The sequence below is a fragment of the Pagrus pagrus genome (assembly GCF_965226575.1).
Source record: "Pagrus pagrus genome assembly, chromosome: 1".
Lineage (NCBI taxonomy): Eukaryota > Metazoa > Chordata > Actinopteri > Spariformes > Sparidae > Pagrus > Pagrus pagrus.
Genome location: NC_140185.1, coordinates 19,980,399 through 20,007,765, shown reverse-complemented (window position 1 = coordinate 20,007,765; position 27,367 = coordinate 19,980,399). Strand labels below are relative to the sequence as shown.

General features: G+C 40.9%; 2 protein-coding genes across 3 annotated transcripts; one reads left to right on the top strand and one right to left on the bottom strand.

Moving 5' to 3' along the window:
• Window positions 1–141: 141 nt before the first annotated feature.
• Window positions 142–14,984, bottom strand: dync1li2 (dynein, cytoplasmic 1, light intermediate chain 2). 2 transcript variants are annotated; one of them, XM_084355307.1, is made up of 13 exons: window positions 14,824–14,984; window positions 13,962–14,035; window positions 13,424–13,540; window positions 13,075–13,305; window positions 8,534–8,697; window positions 7,258–7,351; window positions 6,964–7,099; window positions 6,713–6,824; window positions 6,543–6,602; window positions 5,839–5,883; window positions 5,594–5,711; window positions 4,497–4,625; window positions 142–3,633 (listed from the first exon to the last, which is right to left on the bottom strand). In XM_084355307.1, exons 1-13 carry the CDS (start codon window positions 14,907–14,909, stop codon window positions 3,521–3,523), a joined length of 1,479 nt encoding a protein of 492 aa, XP_084211433.1. In that variant the 5' UTR covers window positions 14,910–14,984; the 3' UTR covers window positions 142–3,520. The 2 variants fall into 2 exon arrangements, with proteins under 2 accessions (XP_084211433.1, XP_084211434.1); XM_084355308.1 differs by having other exon boundaries at window positions 142–3,628.
• Window positions 14,985–20,279: 5,295 nt separating this feature from the next.
• On the top strand, window positions 20,280–25,342 carry LOC311257814 (uncharacterized protein). Its single transcript, XM_084353716.1, has 2 exons — window positions 20,280–20,475; window positions 23,056–25,342. The coding sequence occupies exon 2, from the start codon at window positions 23,064–23,066 to the stop codon at window positions 24,750–24,752; it is 1,689 nt and encodes a 562-aa protein (XP_084209842.1). The 5' UTR covers window positions 20,280–20,475; window positions 23,056–23,063; the 3' UTR covers window positions 24,753–25,342.
• The last annotated feature ends 2,025 nt before the right edge of the window (window positions 25,343–27,367 follow it).

Below are 27,367 nucleotides of genomic sequence, written 5' to 3'. Positions count from 1 at the left end.
TATTGTTTTGTGCTTTAATGTGGGGCTGTTGTGGAGTAATTAATGTTGTGAAATCTTTCGTTCGCACAACCTTCAGTATTTTGTCAAAAACATGATTAATCAAACACTGCATAGACAGACACAAAAATGTAAAACATCAACCAAAGTTTGGATTCTTGGTTTTATTGAAGCCAGGGGTCTGATAAACATTTTCCTTATCTTTGTCGGCGTAAGAAGCTAAGAGTCCACATGGCAGCTTAGAGGCTACAGAATTGTGTTAAAAGTCATACAATCAAACTTCTGAATTCATTCAGGACACAAAAATGCAGCCGGCCATGTGCTTACAATGTCTTGATATCCTGAATACAAAAGGACTGGAAGCAGAAGCTCAAAGTCTCATATATAGACGTAGACTGTCGATAGTGGTTGAAGGCAATTCAGTTAGGATGTGAAGAGGCAGTTGCTTTCAACTGACGCTTGAATACAAAAGTTACAACATCTGTTCATTACTCATTCTTGGGAGCGACAACCAATCTTTACAAAGAGCAAGTGCAACTTTGAAACCAAGTAGCATGAGAGCACTTCATTCCCATCAGTTAAATGCCAAACAGTTAAGTGTGGCTATGTTTTTATGTGGAAATATCAGTGTGGTCAATCGGGTTAGGGTGACATTTTACAATTCTTTTTTTACAGAAAATGTCTGGGGACAAAATCATATTTGACAACAAAAACAAAACAGGCCTAAGTAGGATGTAAACACAAACAAGGGTATGTTTTCGTGGGCAAAAAGGACAGACCTGTAAAAGAAATGGAAATGTATTTGGTTCATCTACTTTGAGATGTCCCAAAAACATCCCTAAGCAAAAAGGTGTAATGATGATTTCCAAATGTACATCACCAACAGAAAGGGGTCATTCCATAGTTAACCACCAGGAGCACCTTCCATAACTTCAGCAGCAAATGCAGATAAATAATGAAGTTTTGCTGTGTAGGTTAACTTCTAGGTTCATTACTAAATGTTCTAATAAAAAGGCAGAAAGGCAAAAAAAGAAAAATATGCATTCTGTATCATTAACTGTACCAACAGGGAATTGATACAAGTGTCCCAGGGAAAAGTGCTTATTTCAACTTGTGGCAGGGCTGCTCCTGGCTGCTCTTAAATTGTGCTTCATCCACTTCGGCAACAGACCCTCAGGGGCACATTCCACCCAGTCATAAGGAAAAAAATAATAAAGGAAAAATAAAAACAATAAGAGCTTCATCTTGATCAGAAGTAAATCCAAAACAGATGTGGAGCATTATTTTGACAACAAATCAAATCATGCATAAAGTAGGCTGTACACCAGTATGATCATGTGGTTATTCCCTTACAGAGCAATTTCTTTTTTAAAATGAAGTTAAACCTTAATTGAAGACCAGTTTAGAGAATTACCATCATCTTAGGTACACAATTATTTCTCCTTCAACTCTTGAAACCCCAGATATGGTTGAGTGGAGTAAGGCATTTCTACCATTTTTACAGGGTGTTATTCAAAACAAGACTTCATAGGCAGGTCCGAAGTTTGGAATGCAAGGGTTCCATGCAAGAGTAGGACAAAATAAAATGGCCACTGGTTAATCTTATGGATGATTACAAAATATAAAAGCAGAAAATAGTGACTAACATGCATCTTTGGTTCCATGTTCCAATTCACTCCAGTTTTCCTTTTTTGCCATTATTTCAATAGCAAATAGCTGCTCTCTTCTTGCCATTACTTCTGTGAAAGCTACTCATATACACTATCCATAGGATTAAGTAGGGCCTTGCATACAGACTTAAGAATAATGTACACTTCATTAATTTTGATTAGATTATGGTGTCATGAAACCATAAATATCCTTACAGATTATTTGATATGGTACAGTATGCAAAAAAAGAAAGAAATTTCATAACACAATTAAGCAACCCCTTAAGGACACACAATTAATTAGGAGCATTCCTGTGAAGGCAGGGCGCCCAGTGTGACAAACTGTTAGCTGTACATTGAAGGCAAAGGTTGTAGTTTTAAATGGGCACTGAGAGAGAGCGAAACAAAAAAGACCCGACTGGACAAACAGGTTTCCTACAGGGAGGTGTTCCTACAGCTACTTCATGTAGAAACTGGGAATGTTTTAACTGACATGCGAAGTACAGCGAGAATAAAACACATGAAACCGAAAGGACACAGTGCTGTCACACTGAAGGATAAAACATCTCATCTTGTTCAAACCACAACAAATCGTTACGTGTGTATTTTGGCTGCAGAGCGAGTGGTTTCAACCACAGTGAGTGTTCGTCTGATGGACCCAAAACTTCCATCATGTGGTTTCTTCTTAATATGAGCAGCCTTTACAGTTTGTATGAAGGTATTCAATCTATTGCTCTATTGAACACCATCAGCTAGCCCACAGAAATCTTATTTCTGAAAAATAACAGACCACAGGCTTGTTGTACATTAACAAAAATGTAAAACAAAATAAATTATTTGGATGACAAGAAATGGACAAAAACCTTTTAACCGATGGTGCTACAGTGCATTTCCTCTTATGTAGACGAGCACCTCTACTATGACACAAACAGCTAACTGTGCGAGGCACTTAGGAGTTATAGTAGGAAAGATGCTGCCCAACCCCCTCCCCAAATATACACACCTGTAGCTAAAGAAGCGATTCTGTTGCGACCTCTAAGCCTGTCAAATCTCAACCAGTCTCATTTAATCAAAGAAGCTATTTTCAGAATTTGGACAGAATTGCATTTTGTACAAAATCAAAGTTAACCTGAATAGATTTTTTTGTATTTATATTTACAGAATCCTTCGAAATGATTAGAGCGAATGATATGATATGCTATCAGCTATCTGGACTTGTCATATTAGTGTCATGACGTCAGTGGCATTTTAACATGTTATGTGGATACAGATGAATTTTTGCTTAACCCGATAAATGGTGCACAAAATAAAATAAAAAGGAGGAACTTTGTATAAATACATCAGTATCATATCCAACATTTTTTTTTTTTACATACTACATATGTTTGCAAGTATTTAATTACTTCTCTCAATGAATATAAGTTTAAATACCTTTCCAATCACAACCAAATTCCTTCCATGAGATAAGCTGAACCAGAGGCCACAGGAGCAGTAAAATTTCCACTCTTTAAAACCCACCAGCAGGGTGTTATACCCCAGAAACCAGAGGGCCTGCAGCCCAGCACATCAGGCTGGCTGCCAGGGAGTGTGCACATATTTCCATTAACTGACACCCCTCACAAAATTACATTTACAGTGGAAGAGAGGACAGAAATAAAGCCAAGCCTTCAGCACTTATCATCTCATAAACACCTACATTCTCTCTCTCTTCCCATCTCACAAGACCACCAAAATATCTGTAAGCATCTGAACTCATTCTCGTGCAACCACTGTCTGTGCTGGCTGATATAGACATTGGGAATTTGGTCAATTTCTTTTTATGCTCGCATGTACATGTATTTTTGCAGTGGACGATGCAGCTGTTTTTGTTGCTTTCACGCTTCGTTCTCTGTTGGCGGTGGTATGTTGTTAGCTGAAACCATGGAGTCTTGTTTGCGAGTCATCCTGTCCAACTCGGCCTGGACGTCAGTCAAACCCGGCTTCTGCCCTTGGAAAAGACAGGAGACAAAGTCCAAAGTAATCTCCTGTAGCGTCTGTGTGTACTCATAAATAACAGTTTTCTATGGCCAGCAAGCGGATGGATGGGGGTTGGATAGTGTTGCGGTCCCATGCTGGGAATCGGCGGCTCGCTGCCACAGTTAACACACACATGCAAAACTAATCATCAGACAAAGGGGACATATACTCATGCATTATCCTTTCAGCTCGGTCTCAAAGATGTTAACTCTGTTCAGCGCTGGAACAAAACGTAAATGTCAGTGGTCTCAGACAGAGAGATGAGTTATGAGAGGTTTCCCCTCAACATTTCACTGGGTACATTCAGCCATTTCACAAACTGTATTTGACTTTGTTATATTATTGAAATATAACAAAAAACGTGCTGGAGCTTAACATAAGAACTGGTGACATGCAAAACAGCACAGGTTACTCAAGTAAAATTACAGGTAAATAATTAGTTGAGCAAGAGAGCAGTGTGATATGACATGGAGTGAGTGGCATTAGTTTCATGGGGGCACTTATGATTGAAGGTTTGGTGCATACAGGCCTGTGACAAGTTCCTTCAGGTCTCAGAAGTTCAGTCAAAGAAGACAACTTTTCTTTTTCTCCTGTTTTAACCTTCTTTCTCAGGCTGCAGAAATAAAACTCCAGACAGCAAAATGGTCCACAGCCTCTTTCAACAACTGTTTCTAACTCCTCTTGTCTTGACTTAAGTGTACATGCAGCCTGTGCTCTGAGATGGATCTCAAGTCAAGTCAACAACAATGCTTGAGAACTGTTCTGCTAACCTGTAAGGAAGAAGGTTTGAAAATAGAAAGAGATGATGGGTGAGAGTACTTGAAGAGGCTGTACCTGTTTTCTTGGCAGACCCTTGCACTCCAGCTCCAACTGCTCCACTTCCTGGGCTCCCCGGGGCACCAGTCTTTTTACTCAACAGGCTGTTGAAGAAGTTAGCCAGCACTCCCTCATTGGCAGCCCCCGCTGCAGGAAAAACATGGAACTTAAAATCACTTCTGCATTGCTGAAACTTCTGAATTGAAAATTGCCTACGATAAGAAAACAGAGGTTTGAATAGGTTGTATATAATTATTGAGCTGCTTGTTACCTTCTCAACACCAAGAATAATGAAAACAACAGGCTGATTATTATTAACAGTCTGGGATAGCTTCATTTACTTCTCTCAAAAAACATATCCTACCACGTTTAATCAAAATAAGGCTATTTCTTTATCTTCTAAAGTTCAGGAACAAAGCTCTTTAACCCGTGAGGGGCGGTGTATTGCACTCTGGTATTCGCACCACCCTCAAACCAAAACTTTTTCTCAGAGGGCTTTACAATCTGTGCAGCATATGACACCTCTTATTTTAGGATCCTTGAGTTGGATAAGGAAATGGTCCACAAAGCATCCTTTATTAGAAAGAAATGTGGTGGTACAGTTGAAGAGGGTTGATCCAGCTGCTATAAACACATAACTTTCCTTTCTGAGATTTGCACACAGAATAAAAAAAAGCCATTTTAGTAACAGCATTTGAATTCATAACCACAATAGGCAAAGTTGAACAGGCCTCTATTAAATCTTGTTCAACCCAGGCTTCTGTTGTGTTCGGCTGGAATGCACTCGGCCCCCTACTGTACTTAATAATGGAGACAAAATCATTATTTCTCCTTAAGGGTGGCCAGCTCGGGAGGAGGCGCAGGAATCTATTGTTATGTGGATTATTTTCGTTGTTACCTCTTGGGGGCAATATTGCTGCACTTAAGGAAAAAGCTATTCTCATTACAGCCAAAAGATCAAAGGGGAATGGAAAGGACTGCGATCAAAGCAGTTTTTTGCAGGGGTCCAAACATAAAGAGAATCTTGAATTAAATACAAAACACGGTGGAGGAGTACACAGTATGAACCACAATAATCAGGTAGGAAAATAAATTAGTTCTAAAAGAGCTCCCACCTTTCATGTTAGGGTCAGGCTTTTTGACAGCAGCCATTGGTGAGCTGCTGGTCACAGTGGGTTGGCCGGCACGACCCGCGGGCCGTGGAGACCCTGAGGCTGTCCGTCCTGGAGACTCCTGCAACACACAGACCAAAGCAACACTGTGGTCACAAACCAATACAACAACAACAAAACAGGATAATACGAAGAAAAAGTCAAATCCATTTCTACGGTTTGTCATTTAATAATGTTAAGACACTTACTGTTGCTCCTCTTGTTGGCGTGGCTGGCTGCTTCGCTAACATCGACTGTAGAGTAAAAAAATGTTGAAAGTGAATGTCTTAATTCGTAGGAGGTTTATGGTTTCAGCAACATGTTTTTATGCATAGGAAAGGGAAGCAGTGAGTCAAAATGGATATTGCTAACAGAAATGGTCAACTTATTCTGGATAATTTCAAACATACATATTTTTAAAACTTATATCATTTTGAAAGCCTCCACAGTGTATGCAAGATAAGATTCAATCACCTCCTGTACAAACTTTTTTTTAGATTGCCTTTTTTGTCCACAAAATAGGAAGTGAAGATAATGTTACTTGCCATGTGGAAGTTTCAGATGTTCACCAGCACATGAGTAAAAGTATGCAAATGTATTTAATAATGAATGCCAGTTCAGGATCACCACAATCTGACAAAAGTCCTGGCGTCAAGTTTAGCCAATTTTAGCAGTTTAAGGTTTTTGAGATACCTTTGCTAAACAGATGAAAAATCCCCCCCTCTATTTTCTCATGCTACAAACAAACACTCATACCATTAACAAAACATCTGTCCATGTTTTCCACTTTGATCAGGGGAAGACATTTTGGCAGCTTGCATTTGAAATCAACATATGGAATTTTCCATCACTCCCTCAATGTCAGCAGCTGGTGACAGAAATCATGAAATATGCAAGAAAGACTGACACATACCTGTTGCTTCATCAGGAAAACCTGTTCATCCTCTGCACATATCTCTTTGTCATGAACCAGCTGTGAAGAAGAGTCCAGGAGAAGGCATGTGGTTATTCAATTGACCGTTTTGGATTGAAATGTCATCCTTTAGGTTGAGTTGGAAGTTGTCAGTATTTGCATTGCCATACCTTTCGTATTGGAGGCATCGTGATAAAATCTTCAAATGGATCTTCAGGTCTGACTGTTGTGAAGTTTTCATGCAAAATCCCAATTTTCTTCTCATTATCCCATCCAGATGGACTGAAAGAAAGGGGGAAACAGTTTAACTACATGGGGTGCATTGATATAAATCATGTTACGGTTAATTACTTAAAGTTTTTTACATGGAATAAAAGTGAGAATTGGGTTTCTGTATAAAACCATCTGTTGCCTCACTTACATGAACACTGCATCCTTCTCCACCACTAAGGCAGGTGTGGTGAACTGGAAGTCATAGATCTTATGTACTATATATTTGTAAAGCAGGTCCATGTTCTTCTCCTCTTTGACTGAAGTATAGATCAGGCCAGCTCCATCTGTTAAATTCGGTTAAGGCAGCAATCAGGTAGTGACAAAATAGTAGGTAAGGTGATTATATTCAACAGAATATTAAGGACCACATAAAAAAACCCTGACGTTCTGTTCGAACAGTCAGTGTTTAATTACAATGAATATCAAACAATTGAAAGGATACACTGTAAGGAAAATCGCCTGATGTGGGACTGGATGAAATCAAAGTGCTCCTCTCTGAAGTCGTGCTCCTTCTCTAGTACACCGATTGCGTCGCACTGAAGAATTAGGGATTGAAAGGAGAAAAAGATAAATATTTTAACTGCACAGACAATAAAATGCTAGAATTCACAAACAAAGGGACATGGTTACATTGCTCTCTGCACTGCATAAGTGCCCAGTAAAATATAATTGTCCTAAGAAGTTATTCACAGCACAGAAATGTAAACAGATCAGCGACAGCAAATGACTAAGGCAGGAGTTGGTGAGGATTAGAAGGAAGGACACCTTCAAATCACTATGTGCTCTGAGGACATGGTTGCAAACTTGCCCTTGGAAGGCTCTGGGAAGAGATTTTTGGTGTGCTGCCTGCTGAGCCTCTGCTACAACCTGGCATGAATCCCAAGATGATGACCTCTACTTTCTCTACTCTTCCATTATTAGTCATGACAGAAGGGACCAGGTTTGAAAGAAGACTGACAGCAGAGTTTTACAATCAAAAGTAAAAAGAATTCTCAATTTTAAGCATCTATAGATAAAATGAAGAGCTATATAGCAAATAATGGTATTGAAGAATGTCTCCCTCTCCCAAGCTGAATACTTTTTCCTCTGAGAAGGGCTAAACAGAAGCACCTCACATAAAAAAGGCACATTCACCATTTTTTGGTCACAGCTAGCATGTGAAACTCTGCTGATGGTTGCACTGTGTTTTCCAGAACTAGTCCTGCCTGGAGGGTTAACAAGCAAGTATAATGGCCTCTTTTCATTAGAGGAAGCTGCCTTACAAAAGCACAACATAAAACTGCTGCTAATGCACATGTATCATTATTGGTTTGGACTGACTCTACATACAGTCTGTGCCTCATATGTTGACAATTCAAGAACCCATCAGAGTAAACAAGCAGTGAGGGCTTCTGTCAGGGTGTCAAAGGAAGCTTTCTGTGCCATTTTACCTCATGCAACTCAGAGCTCAGTAGAGAAAAGGTACCAGCAGGCTAGCAGGACATTTATACAAACAACAGTGATACTTTTGAGTGAGGTTCTTATTTGCAGTAAATGGAACAATATCGCCATACTGCATCACCATGTTTAAGTTTTCCATTAGGTTTTATTCAGTATCATTCCTTTGACTGACTCTTTGGTCACATGGATGTCTTCCGGCAATACCAAAGTATTAGCCCTCTCTTGAAAGAGTTGATGGCTTCACATACAAGAGTCTTGGGGCTGAAGGAAGTATTTACCTTTGTGCAAACTATTAGCACTGGAATGCCCAGGTTGTGTGTGAGTGTGTTCTCCCCAAGCGGTAGCACAACGGCCTCCTCTTCCCCTGCTGTCGGGGCCCGTCTCTGTGGGGAGGCTGGGGTGGCATCCTCCGGCTCTGCATACTCTTGAAACGCTTTCACCACTAGTGGAAAGACAAAGGGAGTAAGAAATTCAACACATTAGTGAACAAAACATACAACTCCAGATAAGCACAATAAAAATGAAGATTAGTTATGTTTCCAATGTCTTTATCTGCCTCACTGTGTCTCTTTTGTTAATGATGATGCTTGGTCTCACATACTCTGTGTTTTCTATCATACTGACTCCTGGTTCACAATACATCACTAAAAGAATCTCATCATGTACCAGAAGGTATAAATAATAGAAGAAATTCAGCAATGTAGACCTTCCTCTTACCCAATAAAAATGTTTCTCACTTCCAAGTGGTTTGCACTACATTCTCTCTGCCTTATAACCTCATTTAACAGGCATTTAATATAGGACAACACAGAATAACACCAAGTTATATAAATAAACAAGTTATGTGCAAAAAGTTGATGACTTGGCTAACAAAAAAGATCTGATATATAAATGTGTTGGGCAGTAGAAACACATTAAGCAAGCAAACTAAGCCACTTGTAGCCTCTGCAACAGCCTGATGCAGAATTACAAACCTGGTTTTACAGTGCAGTGTAAAATGTTGTGCTCAGCCTCAAACTATGTTGCTGAAATTAGATCATGGGGTACTTAAGAGTAGACTTTACTGGCATATAAACATATGCACACTTCTGCCAAATACCTGTTGGAAAAAAAATCCAAACTTAAATACACATTATTTAGTCGTTACTAATATACAGTGTAGTATCATTGGTGTTAACATGATAAATCTCCAGTTACATAATAAGCCTTGGGTGAAAGGTAGAAAAAAAAAAATATATATATAAATGGCGTCCTTCACTTTACTAATTCGCTTCCCTAGTTGTCAAGACATTTACAACGCTGTGGTGTGAGGAAGAGGTGGCGGTGGGTGGGAGGGTTATATGCAGGAAGCTTTGGCCTACTTCCTCAGGAGCTTTGGAAATGCAGTTGGGGACAGCCCACAAAGCCAGATTGACTCGCTGTTTTGAGCCTCCTTTACTTTTAAACATGGGATTTAGTATATGGGGCGACAACATGTGTTCCAAGCAATCTAAAAGGGAACCCTTCTTGGACATAGGATTACACAAATCCAGTGCATACGCACAAATAGGTTAGAGTATGTATATTAGAGCTTAAAGGCAGGAATTTAACATGATGATTTTACACCACCCAAAAAGAAGATTCATAAAAATATCTGGTCCTTCCTTCCCAGCTGAGGTTACAGAGGACACCTAATTTGGCAAAAATCTGAATGACTTCGAGAAGTCAGACTTTCATCTAATCCTATTAAGTGCAGAGTCTTAAAGCTACACAGGAGGTCTGCTGGGCCTTGAGATGGCACACAACTAGGTGATCTAATAAATGAATAACAGGCGAGAGACAACATTTATTGGGCAGTGATCAAACCTACAGCGGGTATGTGATGCTATAAAAGAGATCTTGGGTGGAGTATCCCTTTAAAATAGAAAGCGAAGACAGACAGACTTTGCCCCACTAAGACCTGTTTATCTGTTCCACAAACAAAGGTGAGGTCAGAATGCATTGTCACACATAATAGAGGACAGCTCGGCCTTCATTAAATCAAATATACTGTACTTTAAGTCTTGAAACTTAGACCTTCTTCAAAGAAATATTTCACCACTTATGCAGTAGAAAGACAGATATTTGTGAAATTGGTGCGACATGACAAGAGAAAACAGAAAAAGGGCTTTGGTATTCAGTAGAGGGATGAAAACCTCAAAAAATAAGAGTGCACTGCTCCAAACTACACAACTACACGCTGGTTGGTGAGGTACTGCGAGTTGTCTGATGCTTGGCTTTGGTTTGTCTGTGTTCCAGCAAAAAAAAGGCAGCTGCCTGCTCACAAACTTTCTAGTATTACAGCCAATACAACGGCACATTAAGACATTTTAGGTGAGAAATAGGCAATGCAGAGTCGCCCTTCTCCTGATCCAAACTTTTTTCCCCAAGGATGGAAGTCATATTCGTTCATTCAATCATAGCAATCATGTTCCTGATGTCAAACCAAGAAGGTAAGAGTTAGGGTAAGGGGTTTGAGTGGGCATTAATGGTTCACTATGATTGAATGATTCTGCTGTCATCTTTGGAAAAACAATCTCATGTCTGTGGAAGTGAACAAACAAAACATTCAGAAAATGCAGAAGTACAACCTGTAGCTCAGACAACAGCTCTAGACCCAGCAGAAGCCCATCTGATGACTAATACATGAGCTGCAAGTAAGATGGAGAGAAGTTGTTGTGAACATTGTTCACTTGCACATAATACCTATATTGTAATGACACAAAGCTGGCTGAAAATCAGCAAAATTTCACTTTAATCATTGGGATCCTTATTGCGTAATTGTTTTTGTGCAATTAAAGCTGTCTGTACTGGCTACATAAGCAAATTTGGGTTCCCTTGCTATTAACTTGTGAATCAGTCTTAAACTGTTTACTAGTTAATGGCTCAAACACGTTTTACAGCTGCCAAACCTTTTTCTTTTTCCTAATAGACCGAGAGTCAAAACAAAATACCCGACATATTTGCCTAGACACCAGTCACAGATACTGTAGCTGTGTCATCACTACCACAGAGGACTCAGAGTTAAATATTTCCCATTTCAACATGTGGTCCCAGCAGCAATAGGCTCATCCTGTAATTTGACTTGAGACGACTCCAGCGGCCAGCCTTCTTCAGTTACAGCACAACAGGAGTCAGAACGTCCGGCCCACTGACTGCATTCAGACCCACTCAGTTTACGTCCCTTCCTTTCCCTGACGCTGCTGCCGGGAGGGGAGGGAACAATGATGCAAGACGCCTGCAAGACTCCCTGGACAACAGCCACTGACACACACACACATTTCCAGTCTGTCTGTCAGCCTGTCTCTCTCACTCACACACTCATATCCACAAATAATCTGACCAGATTTTACCAATCTGCTGCTGACATCACCACAGACAGGGTGGAAGATGCTTTATCTGGATGACATGGCTCAGCTAAACAGGAAATCTGACCATGTCAGTGGGTGGGGTCAAAATGTTAAGTAGGAGGAACTGTACAGAAATCTGACAGACAGATTTAAAGTTAAACCCAAAAAACTGACCAAATTGTGAGGACTCCTCAAGTGCACAGAAAAACACTACGACTGCACTTTAGCTGTAATGTAGCTGCAAGCCTACATTTGGTGAACAAGATATAATGTATCATTTCCAGGCAGTATTTCCTTTCTAATGCATTGTATAAAAATCCCCTATGCTTAACTGTTACAGCAGCTTGAACTGAAAAAAGCCAGTAAAACAAGATGAAAATGTGCACCCATTAAAAGTCATTATACCCACTTAATGTGTTTGTGTTTAACAATGTGCTTGAGTCATCACTTGGCTACCAGCTTCCCTTTTCTTTTTCACATGTTCGCCAGCAGATTAGACTACTTGTTACCACTTGTCAGTGTATTACCATGCTGTATGTCAAAGCATTTTTAAAACTGTTCTGTCATATTCATCTGCACTAATTGAACTATTTGACTTCTTTGCAGTAAGTCATTTCAGACTTGCAAAGGCAGCAGGGAAATTACAAGGCATAGAGGAAACTTCTGTAAAGCCCTGCCAGCTGAACTAAGTTGTCTTGAAAACAAGAATCTCTACAAAAACAAAAGAGCTGTTCAAACTGTTCATAAGCGAGAGATGACCACATCTAAAATTAACAGGAGAACAACATCTCTGAGTGCATTACATTCATTGATCTGCAGAACTCGCCTCCAGCAAGAACACGCAGCTGAGGATCATGGGCCTCTCTGATGATGACCTAGAAACATCTGTGACAATGTGTAATGTTACACAGCGCTTGCCTTCCATGCTATGCAGCCAGGGACCAATCTCTCCTTGTTCCCAGCAGCCAGTCAGCGAGGAGTCTGGCTCTTATGTAAGACTGCCATTGCTTCCACACTGGGATGCTTCAGGCTTCTTCTCTTAGTGCTTTTTTCTTTTAGCCCTCTCCTGAGTCATATCAATCTTAACCAACATCTCTTCTTTAATAATTTCGTAGCATTTTAACGCACACTGACCATTCCTTTAATCCTTTAATGGTCATCTTTGCATTGACCCAATGCTCAACCAGGGAACGGGCCAGCTACGTGATGAAAATTTACAAATTTGAGATTTAAGTTTTAAACCACTTTGAAAAACGCATAGTTTGAAGCTGGGTCCAGAGGGAAACAAAAGTTTTATACAAAATGCGAAGGGCTAAATCTTCTAAATAAAAGCCTTGTATGTGTACCAATGAAAAACACATCATTGAGGATTTACTAAACTGGACGTTTTTACTTCGCTACCATCCAAAATGTGAGTAACGTACGAGTAGATAAATTCAAACACTACTTACTCTTCTGCTCCATTTCTCTCATGTCCTCAGGTTGGATCTTGAGCTTGTCCACATGGTCACGCATCACGCTCCCCCACTTCTGCAGCGACTCCATAATGGTCCAGGGCCGTGACATATCCGCAACAAACACCGCTAAACAGTCAGATAGTGACTGGGCTGAAACAGCAAACTTAAGTAGGCCTTTGTGGTATAGGTCTCCGTCCAGGATCCACACATTACAGCGGGTAAGGTCTGCAGAGAAACAAACAACCAAAATGCAAATTACATATAAGCGACACAATTGTTGTTTTATTTTTTTAAGGCTGCTGCTCTAAAACAAGCACAGAAATGTTACAGCTGGTAAACCTACCATCTCTTTCCTCATCATGGACATTTAAGTACAGATACTCCAGTCCCCTCCCTCTCTTGTTGTGATCAGCTCCTTGAAGTTTGGCCACAAGTGACGTTTTTCCTGATCCATCCTCACCTGCAAGACAGATTATTCATCAGGGTACATTTGACATTATCCATTATCATTAGCAGCGGTCGCATTATTCTTCAATCTTTCTATCTCCAATGCAATGACTCATGCCCGTCAGAGGCTGCCAATCTCTCAAACAAGTCTCTCTGTTCAATAGCAGTATTTCTCGCATTTTCTGAAAGGCCAACCCACATAAGTACTCCCGCACCCAAGTAGACTTCTCTGTATTTCGTGTTTATTATGTCTTCCTTACAAGAGTGTGGGAAGAAACTGCGCTGTTTAAAAAGTCAGAACGGTTTTAAAGTGCAAGCAATATTTTTTGTGAGTTCAGTGTGGTTTTGCAGTTTGCCGGCCCTTCACACCCCTCAGGGTTGACCATCACAAATAAACTGCAAACACTGCAGAAGACAGACTTTCACACACTTACCAAATACCAGGATGTTTTTTCCGGATGGCAACTTTGAACGCGATGTACTTGAAACTTCACTCAGTATTGAGGACCTACAAGAAACAACAAGGCACACATTGAGGAAAACATACATACAGTCCAGTGGCACATTTGACAGCTACCTATCTGAAAACACAAGCTGCTACCAAAACAGTAAATGGTCTGCTAATATTACATAACTCACAACGATAGAGAAGATTATTACACTGTTTCTATAAGCCCAGTGATGTGTCCACGACAACACGAAAAAAAGCAGGAAATGATAAGTCATCTGCACTGACCGGTAAGCTAGAAACAAGTAGCCAGCAAAGGACATGAAACCATAAACTGAAGCATCATAAGTGCACGATTCCTAATGATAAGCTCTTACGAAAACCAGCATTATTTTTCTACATACTTTCAGTCGGTTGTGGTATTCGCTTGTTAACGTTTTCGTCCCTGTTAGCTTGTTGTATCCTGCATAAAGGAGCTAGTTGGTATTTAGGTGTTGTCTTAACGTCAGCTAACAGCTAAAGCCCCTGACAGCATGAATGGCTGTCTCAAACTTGACTGATCATTCAACAAATCCCCTTGTTTTAATATAACTTGCTAACGGTTAGTTAATCAGCAGTAACGTTAGTCCACTCAGCATAGCTGACGTTAGCCGAGCTGCTAACACAAGTAACGTTAGCTAGCACACTGACCGCCCAGCTTCAGTTAGTGCTACCTAGTGTTACAGCTAGCCGGGCCGGTGTCTGATTGTGAGCGACCGGCAGTGACAAAGCAAGAACCACTACGGCTGTCATTTTCCAAGAAGGGCCACGACAGACATGAAGTCGTTTAAAAGAGCAGCAGGACTTGCCAGAGGTTTTGTCCTTCTTCTTCTTCGTTGTTGTTGTCGCCTGCCCCGGCTGGGCCCGGGAGCTGTTTCTCCAGAACGGGAGCCATCTTCTCTTTCTACAACCACAAAGGCAAGGCCCTGCTTCTTGGGCACCACTAGCACCGCCCTCCTCCAAGTAGCCAGGGGTGCGTTAGATTTATTGACTGTGACGTCGCGCCGGCACCCTGGGTCCACCTCTGCGCAGCAAAGTAGCTATAAAATGTTGTTTTTTGAGTGCTTTAATGATTCTTATGAGAAAATAACTGCTTATTTTACTCAATGTGATAATAATGATATATAAAATGTTTGAGACATGTGGACTATTTTTGCGGTTCAAACATGGGTTGAAACAACCAAGCTGAACTCTTGGCCACATCCCAATAGGTGATGTCATAGCAGCTGATGGAGAACACTGTGTGATATCAACATTTGCCTTGTGGCCAAAACCTCAACATGCTTCAAAGTTTCAGCCCATAGCATATGCAGGTTTGTGGGATTTGTGTGGATTTACCCTTTAAGTCTTAAATTTCAACAGGTGGTCCAACTGTATGATTTTGAGCTTTCCTTGCTTTTCCTTGAGCTTTTCCCAAACAAACTAGATAAACTGTCTCCATTTGCATGACAGAATAAACTGAATAAACAAACTGACCTTAAAGGGGCACTATTTTGGAGAAGAAATTCAAACTCAGAATTTTAATATTTACAATATTGATGAGGTAATGATACAAACTCACAAATATTGATCTTTTCCATGACTGAATAAACAAGCTGTTCTCAGAGGAAAATAAGGTCCCCAGAACACTGTTTGAAGCTAGAAAGGTGGCAGGGTCTGCCACATATAAACAAAGTAAAACAGTATGAAATTGTGTTGTCCTTTAAGGTGAGTTTGTTCACTCAGTTTATTCAGCCATGAAAACAATGTGAGTTTGTTTATTTAACTTATCTAGGCATTTAAGCATTCTTCTGATTTAAATTTCTTCCCCAAAACTACATAGTGCACCTTTAAAGGACATCACAATTACTTTGTTTATATTTGGCGGACCCTGCCACCTCTCTAGCTTCAAACGATGTTCTTGGGACCTTATTTTCCTCTGAGAACAGCTTGTTTATTCAGTTAGAGGGAAAAATAAATAAATCTAAGTTTGTATTATTACCTCATTAATATTGTAAATATTAAAATTCTGAGTTTGCATTTCTTCTCTTAAACTTAATCGTCATACTGCCCCTTTGAAGTACATTCATACTTCTTCTGCCAGTCTTCACCTCCTGCAAGTAAAAGGAAGAGAGTGGGTATTGAATGGGTGTCATGGTTGCCCAGCAGTCTAATAAACACATACCTTGACGGTATCCATAGATACAGTTAAACAGACATGTCAGTGATTCAAGAACAAGTTACAAGATGTTGATCCGTAAAAGATGCTTTTATGGGGTCAGGAATGATTATAGAAGTACAGACAGTGTACACTGGTTTGGTATCTGTTGAAGTCATATGTTTTAGAGTAACTCACCACAGGGTTTAACTCTTGAACCTGGTTTTGTTCACATTAACAGCTTTGTCTGTAGAGTTCCTTGCATTACACTGAACCTAATAGGCAAGATATAACTATTTTAGAAGCATTCATTAATTTTGTTATGAAACCAATCTTCTCCATCCTAAAAGAAGGCTTTGTGGGATGCCTTTTTGTGACCTACCAACAGTATTGTGATGCAACATTAACGTGGTCATCGGTAGCAAAAACACAGAAGCTGTAAAGGCGACCAAATTGTATGTGTAACAGCACATTAAAGGGGAAGACAGTTGAGGAAAGGTATGGTAATTTTATGCCAACTGTAGCAATGACCACAGCTTTATGTTTTTCTAAAAATGTATTATTATTATTATGCATCTTCTTCAAAGGCTCAGTGATAACCACGGTTCCTACAAATTGGAAAGTAACTAAAAAAATTTATATTTTTACTGAACATTTGTATGAATAAAACTTAATCTGAATCCTAAATGTCATGAAACATTGTTTACAGCCATTTAGTTTAGTTTTTGTCTGATCTGTTTTATTTCACACTATTGTTGTGAAACAATAAGTGTCCAGTAGAGGGTGCTATTCATCTTTCTGTGAAATTGAATGTGTAGACTGCATTACAATTTAGTGCACTTCTCTTTTCTTTCCCCAACTAACATCAGAATCAGAATCAGAAATACTTAAATAACAATAAATATGTAAATATTGTAAATAAATAATAAATATTGTACTCGTTTGGACAAAAAGCATTTTTGTGAAGCAAATTTATTACTTTCTATTGAATCTTTATGGATTTATTTATCTGAAATTCTGACAAGTTATATAAAAAACTCCCACAGTGCAGAAATTCGATTAATTGTATTTAACCGTTAGAAGATCGTTTTAGGCTGAATTTTAATCTTGTCAACATTAACAGTGGATTTGGGTTGTTGGGCAGGTGCCGTACTTCTTCTTTTGAAAATGCACCTATTGTGTACATCCACTTATTGAAGCTGCTGATATCTTCTGATGGTGGATTACAGCATTAAACAAACTGAGCCACACAGTACACTGATCAACTAACTCTCCTAAAGTGTGACTTTCACCAACCCCACACCCTTTGAAGTAGTTAGTTATGTGCTCCAAATAATCTATTTCAGGCCACACTTGTACAATTAATGTTGAGTTGTGGTGAAAACACTGTATTAGTTTTCTTTATTGAATGACTCTTAGAAATTGGCTGCAACTTCTGAAGTGAACATCAAATATCCAGCTCTATATATTAACATGTCCCTTGTATAAGTACTTCCCTGCCTCCACACAGGCTCAGCCGTTTGGCACATTCCTGCACACTCTGGCAGTGAGCTATTGACCCGCTGCGTGTTGTAGCGCCGAACACCTGTTTCTTTAATTCTCTGTCTCTTCGGTCTTTGTGTCAGTCTAGGTCAACAGGACCAGAACTTGCAGACAGATGAGCCTTGGACATCTACATGATAACTCTGGGGGCTTTTCCAAGGCCTCCCCAGATGTCCGTGAGTCCTCTGTCTTTGTGGAGCAGAGGGGCTGGCTGGTTACACTCCTGGGAATGCATTCCTGAGCTTTTGCATCATGTGAAACTCAGCCTTTGCTGCCCCATTGTCACTGTTTAGCTCTGCTCCCAGAAGGGAAAACAAACAAAGATTGATCTTATTCTATTGCTTTCTTTAACAAGATAGAAACTAGATCTGTGTGGCATCTGGTAAGCAGAAAGTGCAGGTAGCAGAGGTATTTGTAGAAGACAAAGATCTAACAAGACTAACTAAATAACAAGACATTGTTTTTTTTGTAGTGTTCCTGTCACAGTCACAATTATTTCCGGGGGTATTTTATTATACACTCAGTTTTAATGTATGTATCTCAAATGTGCAATGCAACAAGGCATTTGCATAAAACATTAAAAATCATGTCATGGAATTTAACTTAGTACATTTACTTAAGCACTGTACTCAAGTATAATTCTGTATTTGTACTTTTCTTGAATTTTTCCCAGTTTCTCCTACCTTATACTTTAACTACACTACATTTTGGAGGCAAATATTACTTTTACTCAACTACATTTATTTGGTAACATTAGTTACTAGTTACTTTGCAGATTGCACGCTGCATCAAAGCACTTTTAATTGTTATCGGCAGTCGGATAAAAACAAACTTTGATTGTGGTAATCTGAAAAATGCTGAATATCTGAACAAATAATCAGCCAAGCCAATAAATGGTCAAAAGTACGCTGTATGTGTAAAAATAAATATATGTAGGCCTACTGTACAATTTACATTTACTCTTACTTTTGATACTTAAGTACATTTAATATCACATCCCCAGAGACTTTCACTGAAGGACTATTTGTAAGGGTGACTTTCACTTTTACCAAAGTAATATTTTAACACAGTGTTTTTACTTTTACTCAAGAATGACTTTCGAGTACTTCTCACAGCACTGTCGGGATGTCTAACAAGGTTTCTTCACAGACGCTGAGTTGTACTGTGAGCTCTTGTAACAGGAGAGGGTGCTGTCTTCTCAGTAATACTGCCGGTCTGATATTAACTCTATAAAACATGAGTGATAAATGTATTTATTTAAAGATTCCTATATGGGAAAAACGCAAGGGAAGAAAAGAAAAGAAAAGAAAAGAAAAGAAAAGAAAAGGAAAGAAAAGAAAAGAAAAGAAAAGTCCTCCCTAAACTATTAAAATCATTGGGATGTTCATTCAGACAGGAACTTGTAATACAGATTATGTTTGGGATTACAATCGTTTATGTTAATTAAACTATGGAAGAATGGAAAAGAAGTGGTCCCCTTGCTTCATCTGCCTATACATACAAAATACCTGTATGCCTTGAAACCACTATTCATCCCCCTCAACTGAACCAGCACAAACTAACCTGTTTGGCAGCTGTTCAAAAGCATTTCTGATCTAATAACAGGTTGGTGGGTTTTGAGTGATGTAATCAGGCCCATCAGTCCAATTGTTATGTGATTGGCATTATCGTTCCTCCAGTTTCACTGAGAGGAACTGTGAAGAAAAACATGTTTGTGTGAACTGCTAGGGAAATACCCAATCTCGCCTTTTCTTTTCACAGGAAACAAAACTACTGCTGGAAGAGATATGAGACCAAAAATAAATGAGTTATAAAGTGACACATTGGTAGCACTTCATAGGCTGTTTCTTGTAGATGTATGTTCTTGTTGTTGGAGAAAGATTGATAAATATACAGTATATCTGATAATCATCAGTGTTTTTCAGATACGTCTTCCTAGCAGTGTTTCTGTGATACGCTGCTTGGTTGAAATTTCCTTTCACTTGTTGAATTTTATAAAGCCTCATTGGCACATGAAGGGCAAATAGCAAAGAGGTGCAATGGATCAGAAGATTTGGTTAAGATGGACTGTCTGTCCTCTCTCCGTCCCTGACAAGAACAGTAACTCCTTTTAATTTAAAACCAGGCATGGTACAACTTGTTCCTGCAGCCTGTATGTTGACAGTCCAAACATTGAAACAGCTGTTAACCACAGCTCAAGAATATCACATTTTGCATTCATTTTAAACCAGATCAAATCAGTTTTCTTTATAATTCCCTCAGAATGCCTTTAAACTTGTTGTGCTTCTTTTTCTCATGATTACTGTGACTGGCGTCGCTTCTGACTCAACATTTTATTACTGTTTGCCACGCATGAAGGGATTTGCACGCGTGTTATTTCGATGATAAGCAACACAAGAAGAAGAAGAAGAAGAAAAAAATCAAAAATCAAATAATTTTCTATGGAGGAGACGTGAGCGTTTTTTACAGTCCGCTAATAATCACCTTCAGTCCGCAGGGAGAAATGTGCAGCGGAGTGGGTGTGTGCGGGAGAGGAGGGGTTAAAGATTGGGAGGGTATAGATTGCAGACGGAGCACCAGTGGGGTAGGCTGGATTGTGATAGCGACAGATGTCCAGAAAACTGTGAGGGGCACTCCTCGGTTACACCACAGTCCCACACTGCACCTCGGAGAGCAGGGGCGGAATCTGCAGCTGTCACTCCAAAGGAAGGGTTACCTCCATTATCACATCCAGCCGGAGCTTGGACAAGAAGCCCCAAGTAACCACTCTCTGGAAACACAGGTTGGTCTCATCGTGATTTTAAAATATTGTTTTAAATGTGTGATTTTTTTTTTTTTCAGCTGTGTTTTATTTTGTTGGTTTCAAGAAAGAAAGAGAAAGAAAAAATGCTTTCGAGCAGCAGCTTACCCATTGTTCACTCTCTTTCCTCCTTTCTCCTATTATGCAAATTTTTACATCGCAAGGCTGGCATAAAGGCTGTCTTTTTTTTTTTTCTTTCCCATTCTCAGTGGGTGAATTTGATTTAGTGGCCCCTCTCAGGCAGCAGCAGCGCCGGGTCTTTTTTTTTTTTTTCTTTCTTCAAAGTAGGCCAGGCGATTAAAGAGCTTCCTGGATGGATGAAGAAAAAGCGCAAAACTAAGTTATGAAGTTGCGACACCTGATAGGTATTAAAACGCTGTGGTGTTTGAATTTCCTTCTCTTTCGCTTGCTGGTGTGTGGACGACATTTTCACATGAACAAAAAGGGGAGAGCAGCTGAGAGAGAGGCAGCGGTGGGTGGGTGGGTTGTAATGGGGGATGGAGACCCCTCTGCAGCTTTTTATCAGTCAAGGATTGGTGGCCGGTGTTTGCTGTAATTCCCCTGTATAACAGCCTATGTGTGTACCCTACACTATGGTGCAGATTAACATCAGTGTTTCTGCCAATTTAGCCCAACCCATTACTTTTGTCAGTGAGCAGCTGCTGGTGATGAGTCCCCATCCTTTGTTACCGGCCGGCACATGCTGCGCTACCTTTCCCCTCCATATTCGTAATCTGTGTTTTAAAGCCTTAAAGCGGGTCTACTGTACATTTCACTTTCGTATTTACTTAGAATTTGGCTTGAAAAAACGAAAAAATCCACAATGATTTGATGTCAAAACGTCAGGTTTACTCCACGAGAGGAGCATGCTTTGTCTGATCTGCAGGCCGGTGACATGGATTTGGCGAAAAATTGGCGAATAAGACAGCAACCACATAAAAAGCATCATTGGCTTTAAGTAAGTTCAGAGGCAGAAATAGGCTGGCTTTACTGTAAAAGCAGATATAATGACTTCATTCCTATCACCAGGCTGCTCTTTACTGTAAATTGGTTTAATGGATGCGCAGCCTATAGTGGTTTGTGGTGCATCCTGTCTTGATTGCTCTGTTGTAGCACTATGGACAGTTCCCATATTGTTCGTACCCACATGCTGCCCTGGGTACAAGTCCTGCCTGTGGCATTTTGGACATTATAGAGAAAACAACCAATGTTGTATCATTTTTTCAGCTACTGTTGGAAAAGCATCTGTCAGCGGGCTAATCAATATGTCAGATTCTAGTGTTTAAAATGAACGCAGGCCAAATAACCTCAATTCTAGCGAACCATGGTGTTCAAAGGCTCTTTTGCAGCCAATTCAAACAGGTTGATTTATCCACAGTCAGCTGAAACCCAGTCAGTAAGATAAAGTTGAACTTCTAGTTCTCTATTCTGTCACTAAAGGAAGTCACATTGTGTCGCAATCGCATACTCTTCCCCTGCGGCCCATACATTATTGTGACATCAACACAAAGACATGCCTGTCGTAAATTTTTGCTCCAGTCACAGAATGTTTCAATTGGATTATTCTGGTTTTACATGATCTGGAAATCCAGTGTTGTAATGTATATCTGGTATGTGACTACTGCAGGGTGAGGGGTTGAATTTTCTATGTGACACACTATGAGACACACCACAGTACAGTTTGAAGCTTGTCATGCTGAGAGAAGAATAGTTGCACATCTACATCATAGATGTGCAACTCAGGGTTGTGGGCTAATTTGGCACTGAGCCTTACCCAACATTCCTGACAGCATAGAGAGTCTGTGGAGTTGTCTGATCTCAGTAAGGTTCCCATGCATTTACATTTGTTTTCTAGCCAAACCGTGTTTGGCAGAGAGCAGCTTCCTAATTGAACCTCTAGTTCACTTCTAGACAACAGACTTCTTTCCTTTATCCTTTCTCACTGGACGCTGCTTTACATTTGAAGGAACCAAGTCAAAGCCGCACAGCATTTTATAAAGTTTGTCAAAACATATTCTCAATGCTCACATGTGATGTTTAAATTTTAAAGGTCCAATTTGTCTAATACTGACACTTGGGTTCTCCTGTCTGTCAACTGACTTTCTGGATTGGTAGATCGGCCGGCCACCAGCCCAAAGTGTCATTATTTGACGAGTTGGGAATGAGACTTAAAAATCAACTATCTTACAAATTAGACCTTTTAACTACTTAAAAAACAATCTATGTAAACATGCACATGTGTATATTAAGAGTATCACCTCTATGCTTGGGTGGCGTAGTGGTTCAGTGGTTAGCACTGTTGCCTCATGACAAGAACATCCTCGGTTTGAGGGAGTGAGTTTGCAGGGCTTATGGGTTTGTCCCCATACAGTTTGGGTGAATTCTTCACTCTAAATTTACTGTAGAGATGAATGTTTGTCAATGTCTCTAAGATTTACTATATACACACAGTACATTTCTGGACAATGTACTTGTTTTAAACGTTCATGATTAAAAAGACAGGCCAAATTGGACAATGTTTTTATCTGTCATTAAAAGACACCTTTATGCATTTGTTCCTAGGAGACACTATGGGAGGCAAACTGAGCAAGAAGAAGAAGGGATATGATGTGAGCGACCCCAAACAGGACAACGATGAGACTGCAGCTGCAGGTGCAGAGGAGTCTGCTCAAGTGGAGGCTGCAGCCCCATCCACAGAAGCTGAGGTGAAAGCTGAGGAAAACAATGTGGAAGCAGTAACTGAAGCTGTTAAAGCTCCAGAAGAGCCCAAATCAGCACCTCCTGAGGAACCAGCTGCAGCACAGGAGGCAGCTCCAGTAGAGCAAGCTCCTGCTGCAAAAGAGGAGGCTGTTCCAGTGGCAGAGGAACCAGCTGCACCAACAGAGGAACCTGCAGCTCCAGTAGTAGAAGAACCAGTTGCAGCAGCAGTGGAGGCAGCTCCAGTCGTGGAGGCAGCTCCAGTCGTGGAGGCAGCTCCAGTTGTGGAGGCAGCTCCAGTTGTTGAGGCAGCTCCAGTCGTGGAGGCAGCTCCAGTCGTGGAGACAGCTCCAGTCGTGGAGACAGCTCCAGTCGTGGAGGCAGCTCCAGTCGTGGAGGAACCTCCAGTTGTGGAGGAAACTCCAGTTGTGGAGGCAACTCCAGTAGAGGAACCAGCTCCAGTAGAGGAACCAGCTGTAGAAGTAAAAGAACCTGTTCCGGCACCAGAGGAGCCAGCCCCAGTTGTAGAGGAACAAGCTCCAGTAGAGGCACCAGGTGCTCCATTAGCAGCAGCAGCAGAAGAACCTGTGCCTGAACCTGAGCCTGTAACTGTACCTGAAGTCGCTGTAGAAGAACCTGCTGCAATTGTAGAATCTGTGCCGGAGCCAGAGGTTGTTCCTATCAGCGTGGAAGAAGCACCCAAGGCTGATGAGCCTGAGCCCATCCAAGAGACTGTTACTGAGCCAGACGCCGCTGTGGAGGAGACAGTGCTGCCCGCTGCTGTCCCTGAACCTGAGCCAGTGGCCGAGCCAGTGCTTGAGCAAGCCCCAGAACCAGAGCCAGAACCTGTACCAGAGCAAGCCCCAGAGCCAGAGCAAGCACCAGAGCCAGAGCCAGAGCCAGAGCTTGAACAATCACCAGAGCCAGAACCAGAGCAAGCGCTAGAGCCAGAACCTGAGCAGAAGGTTGATGCAGTAGAATCTCCAGCAGAGGAACAAGTTGAAGAAGTTGAGCCAGAACCAGTTGTAGCCGCACCTGAACCCGAGACCGTGGAAGCAGAAATACCTGAGGTCTTGGAGACTGCAGCAGAGGAGGTCCCCAATGATCAGGAATCTGTTGCAACAGACGCCTCCAGCGCTGAGGCGGCAGCTGAGCCACAAGCAGAAGAACCTGTCCCTGAGATTGTCGTCTCAGAGTCTGTGTCTACTAACGAAATTAGTGCTGAGTCCGAAGTGGTCGCCGAAGCACCTGTGGAAGAGGTGCCTTCCCAGGAGCCCGAGCCAGAATGTCAGATGGAAAATGGAAATGTAGAGAGTCCTTCTGTTACAGAGGATGTGGAAGATGCACTCCCAGCTGTGAATGGAGAGTGCACAGATTCTGCTGTCACACATACAGAGGAATGTGTTAATGGCGATGAGAAGCCAGAGGAGACGCCTATCAAGGAGAAGAGTGACTTTGAACTGAAAAAGGAGGTGAGCCTAGGTGGGGATGTCCAGGAAGTTCCCGATGGAGTCTCTGAAATGGCGGGCGGACTCGGCACTGAGGTCACCCAGGCAGTCTGAAAAGAAGCGATCTTTCAAATCAATGTGAATTCAGTTGAATCCTCCACTGTGAGAAAGCCATCAAGGTATCACAAAAACAGCTAGGCTTTCTGGAATGCTGTAACCACCGCAATGTCTACAGTGGTAACTCAGGCAAAAGGATGTGTTCTTTTGAGTAACCAAAAATGAAATGCAACCACTTGAGGATAGAAAGAGAGGCAGGCAGAGAAAGAAAGAAAGAGAGAGAGAGAGACAGAGAGATAGACGGAAGTGCAGAGAGGAGACTTGAGTTTGGAGTTTAGAGAGTGCAGACGAACAGTGAAACTGGACAGCAGAGCAAAACAATTCTGGACAGTAACTATGATATTAACGAATGAAACAAATTAATCTGTCATTGTGTGTGAGCCAGATGAATATTACAAAGCGGTTTCTTGGAACAGCATCCATTACTAGTATGTTATCTGATTTAGAATGTCGTATATCCTTTCTATTACTATATGCAGAGACCTGGCATAAATGTTTTGGCCTTTTATAATAATGGTACCTGTAAAGACTGCTCATTTTAAATTGATTGTTCGGAATAGAGAATAAAAAGAGATTGTTATAGCCTACAGTGATCTTCTTTTCTTCACACACATTCTCTCAGCATCACAATCGTTTGAGGCACTGGGTCACTAGTTGGGTTGATGGTACTTTACTCAAAGCGAGGGATCAGACGAATCGGGAAATATTAACTCACTTCAAACCATAAAATCCAACAATGAGATTTTGTCACTGTAGTTGTAAGTGAAGCAGACCAATGTTATTTGCAGAACATCTCAGCTCTGTTAATATCAAACCACTTGTTGACTTTCACTGCCACTACATATCAGCTCCTGTAGCTTAGAGTTTGACTGATTATTCATATCTATGAAGAGCAATGTCCTTTAGGTCATTGGCCACATTACAAATATTTTGGTTGGTGGAACACGGCTGCCCATTCTTTGCAGCCAGCATGTCAAGATTGGGCAAACAAAAGGATTTCACTTTACCCAGACAAATCAGTCCAGTTTTCTGGGGTTTCAATGATAGTCTTCACCGCCTCTTTCCCTCTCACATCACCATGGCTATTGCTGAGGCTTCATGCCATAGCAGCACACCCTGCCAACATTTCACAGATCCATACCGGCAAAGGGGAGCTAAAGGGGGGAGGGGCAGGAATGCTTGCAGGAGGCAGAGAAAAGGAAGGGGGGAGGGGGAGGGGTGTTCTGGGATGAAAGCAAGTGCTATGATGCTGCACAGAGGAAAAGAAGATGTCAAAATAAGAGACTCTCTCTTCTGGTTAAAGACATTTTCAGACTATTTCTCAGATAGAAATTAGACAAGCAATTGGGATTAGTATGGTTGGATGGTAATTGTTGGAGGTAAACATGTTTTGACACCTACCTGATGCCTTCTTGTAGAATGCTGCCACGCCTGCTCCTCACACTACTGTCAGAGATTAGAAGGTCTTTGTCATGCAGGTGCTAACGCACATACATTAACAAGAAGGAGTAAAATGATATGTGTGATATCTGTGTGTGTGCATGTGTGTGAGGTGAAGGGTGCGCCTGAGTAGGGTATGGTCATCCAACCTTATAACTTATAACTACTGGACCATGGGTCAGAGCACAAGAGGAGATCTGATAGTGATAACGGTAACCTCCCAGAGAAGTAGCTCCATAATGGGCCCATCCACATACCAGCTCTCTCCAGTTTCTTAAAAAAAATACTCTGGCACCGCACATTTATGAAAGGAATGCTGTGGAGAGGGTTTGGGGGCCGGGAGGATGAACTCGCTGGCATGTTTTCATCTTTCTTGCTGAACAGTTTTGTCAAAATGACTTACTCTGTTTGCACATGGGTTTCTGCCAAGAGTTGCTGGTTTGGAAAAAATCTTATATTAAAAATAACAACATCAGTTCTACTGAGAGATGATACCTGAAAGGACAGAACATGGTGCTCTAAAGTAATTTTAACAATTACGACAACAGTTTCAGTTAAACTTTACATAAAAGCATAGTGTTACCCTTTAAATACAGTATATGCCATCTTTATCTAACAACAACAGCAAGACCTGTATTGGTGCAAGCTTCTAAATGGTTTTACTTTCAAAACTCTAATAGGTTATACCTTCAAGACAACACTATTTATAGAGCTGCACTTCTAAAAAAAAAAAGAGAGTTTGGCAACATGACCTGCCAACCTTTGAACAAAAGATATCCGGAGTAGCACAGTAAAAAAAAAAACAGGGAGACCCTTCAGATGAAGCAGAGTGGTAAATTAAGTGGCAGTAATGGTAGGAACTTCATAATGAAATATTAAGTGTTCAAAGCAAAGAAATCTGCTACTGAAGCTATTTATTCTTGCCAAAATGACATTAATACAGTCAGTATAGGAGTCCTTTATTAGAGGCTCATCAGTTCCACATTTGCCGGTTTCAATTTCCTTCACTGTCTCTTTTATGTGTGTGTTAGTATGGGAGAACAGGGTCCTTGTCTTTTGCATCTTGATTTAAACACTGCCTTAAAGTTGCATAGTTGTGAAAGGCCAGCTGCACTGCCTGGTTACCCTAACACTATGTGCTCTATATGCAGGCTCCTGCACAAAGCTCAGAC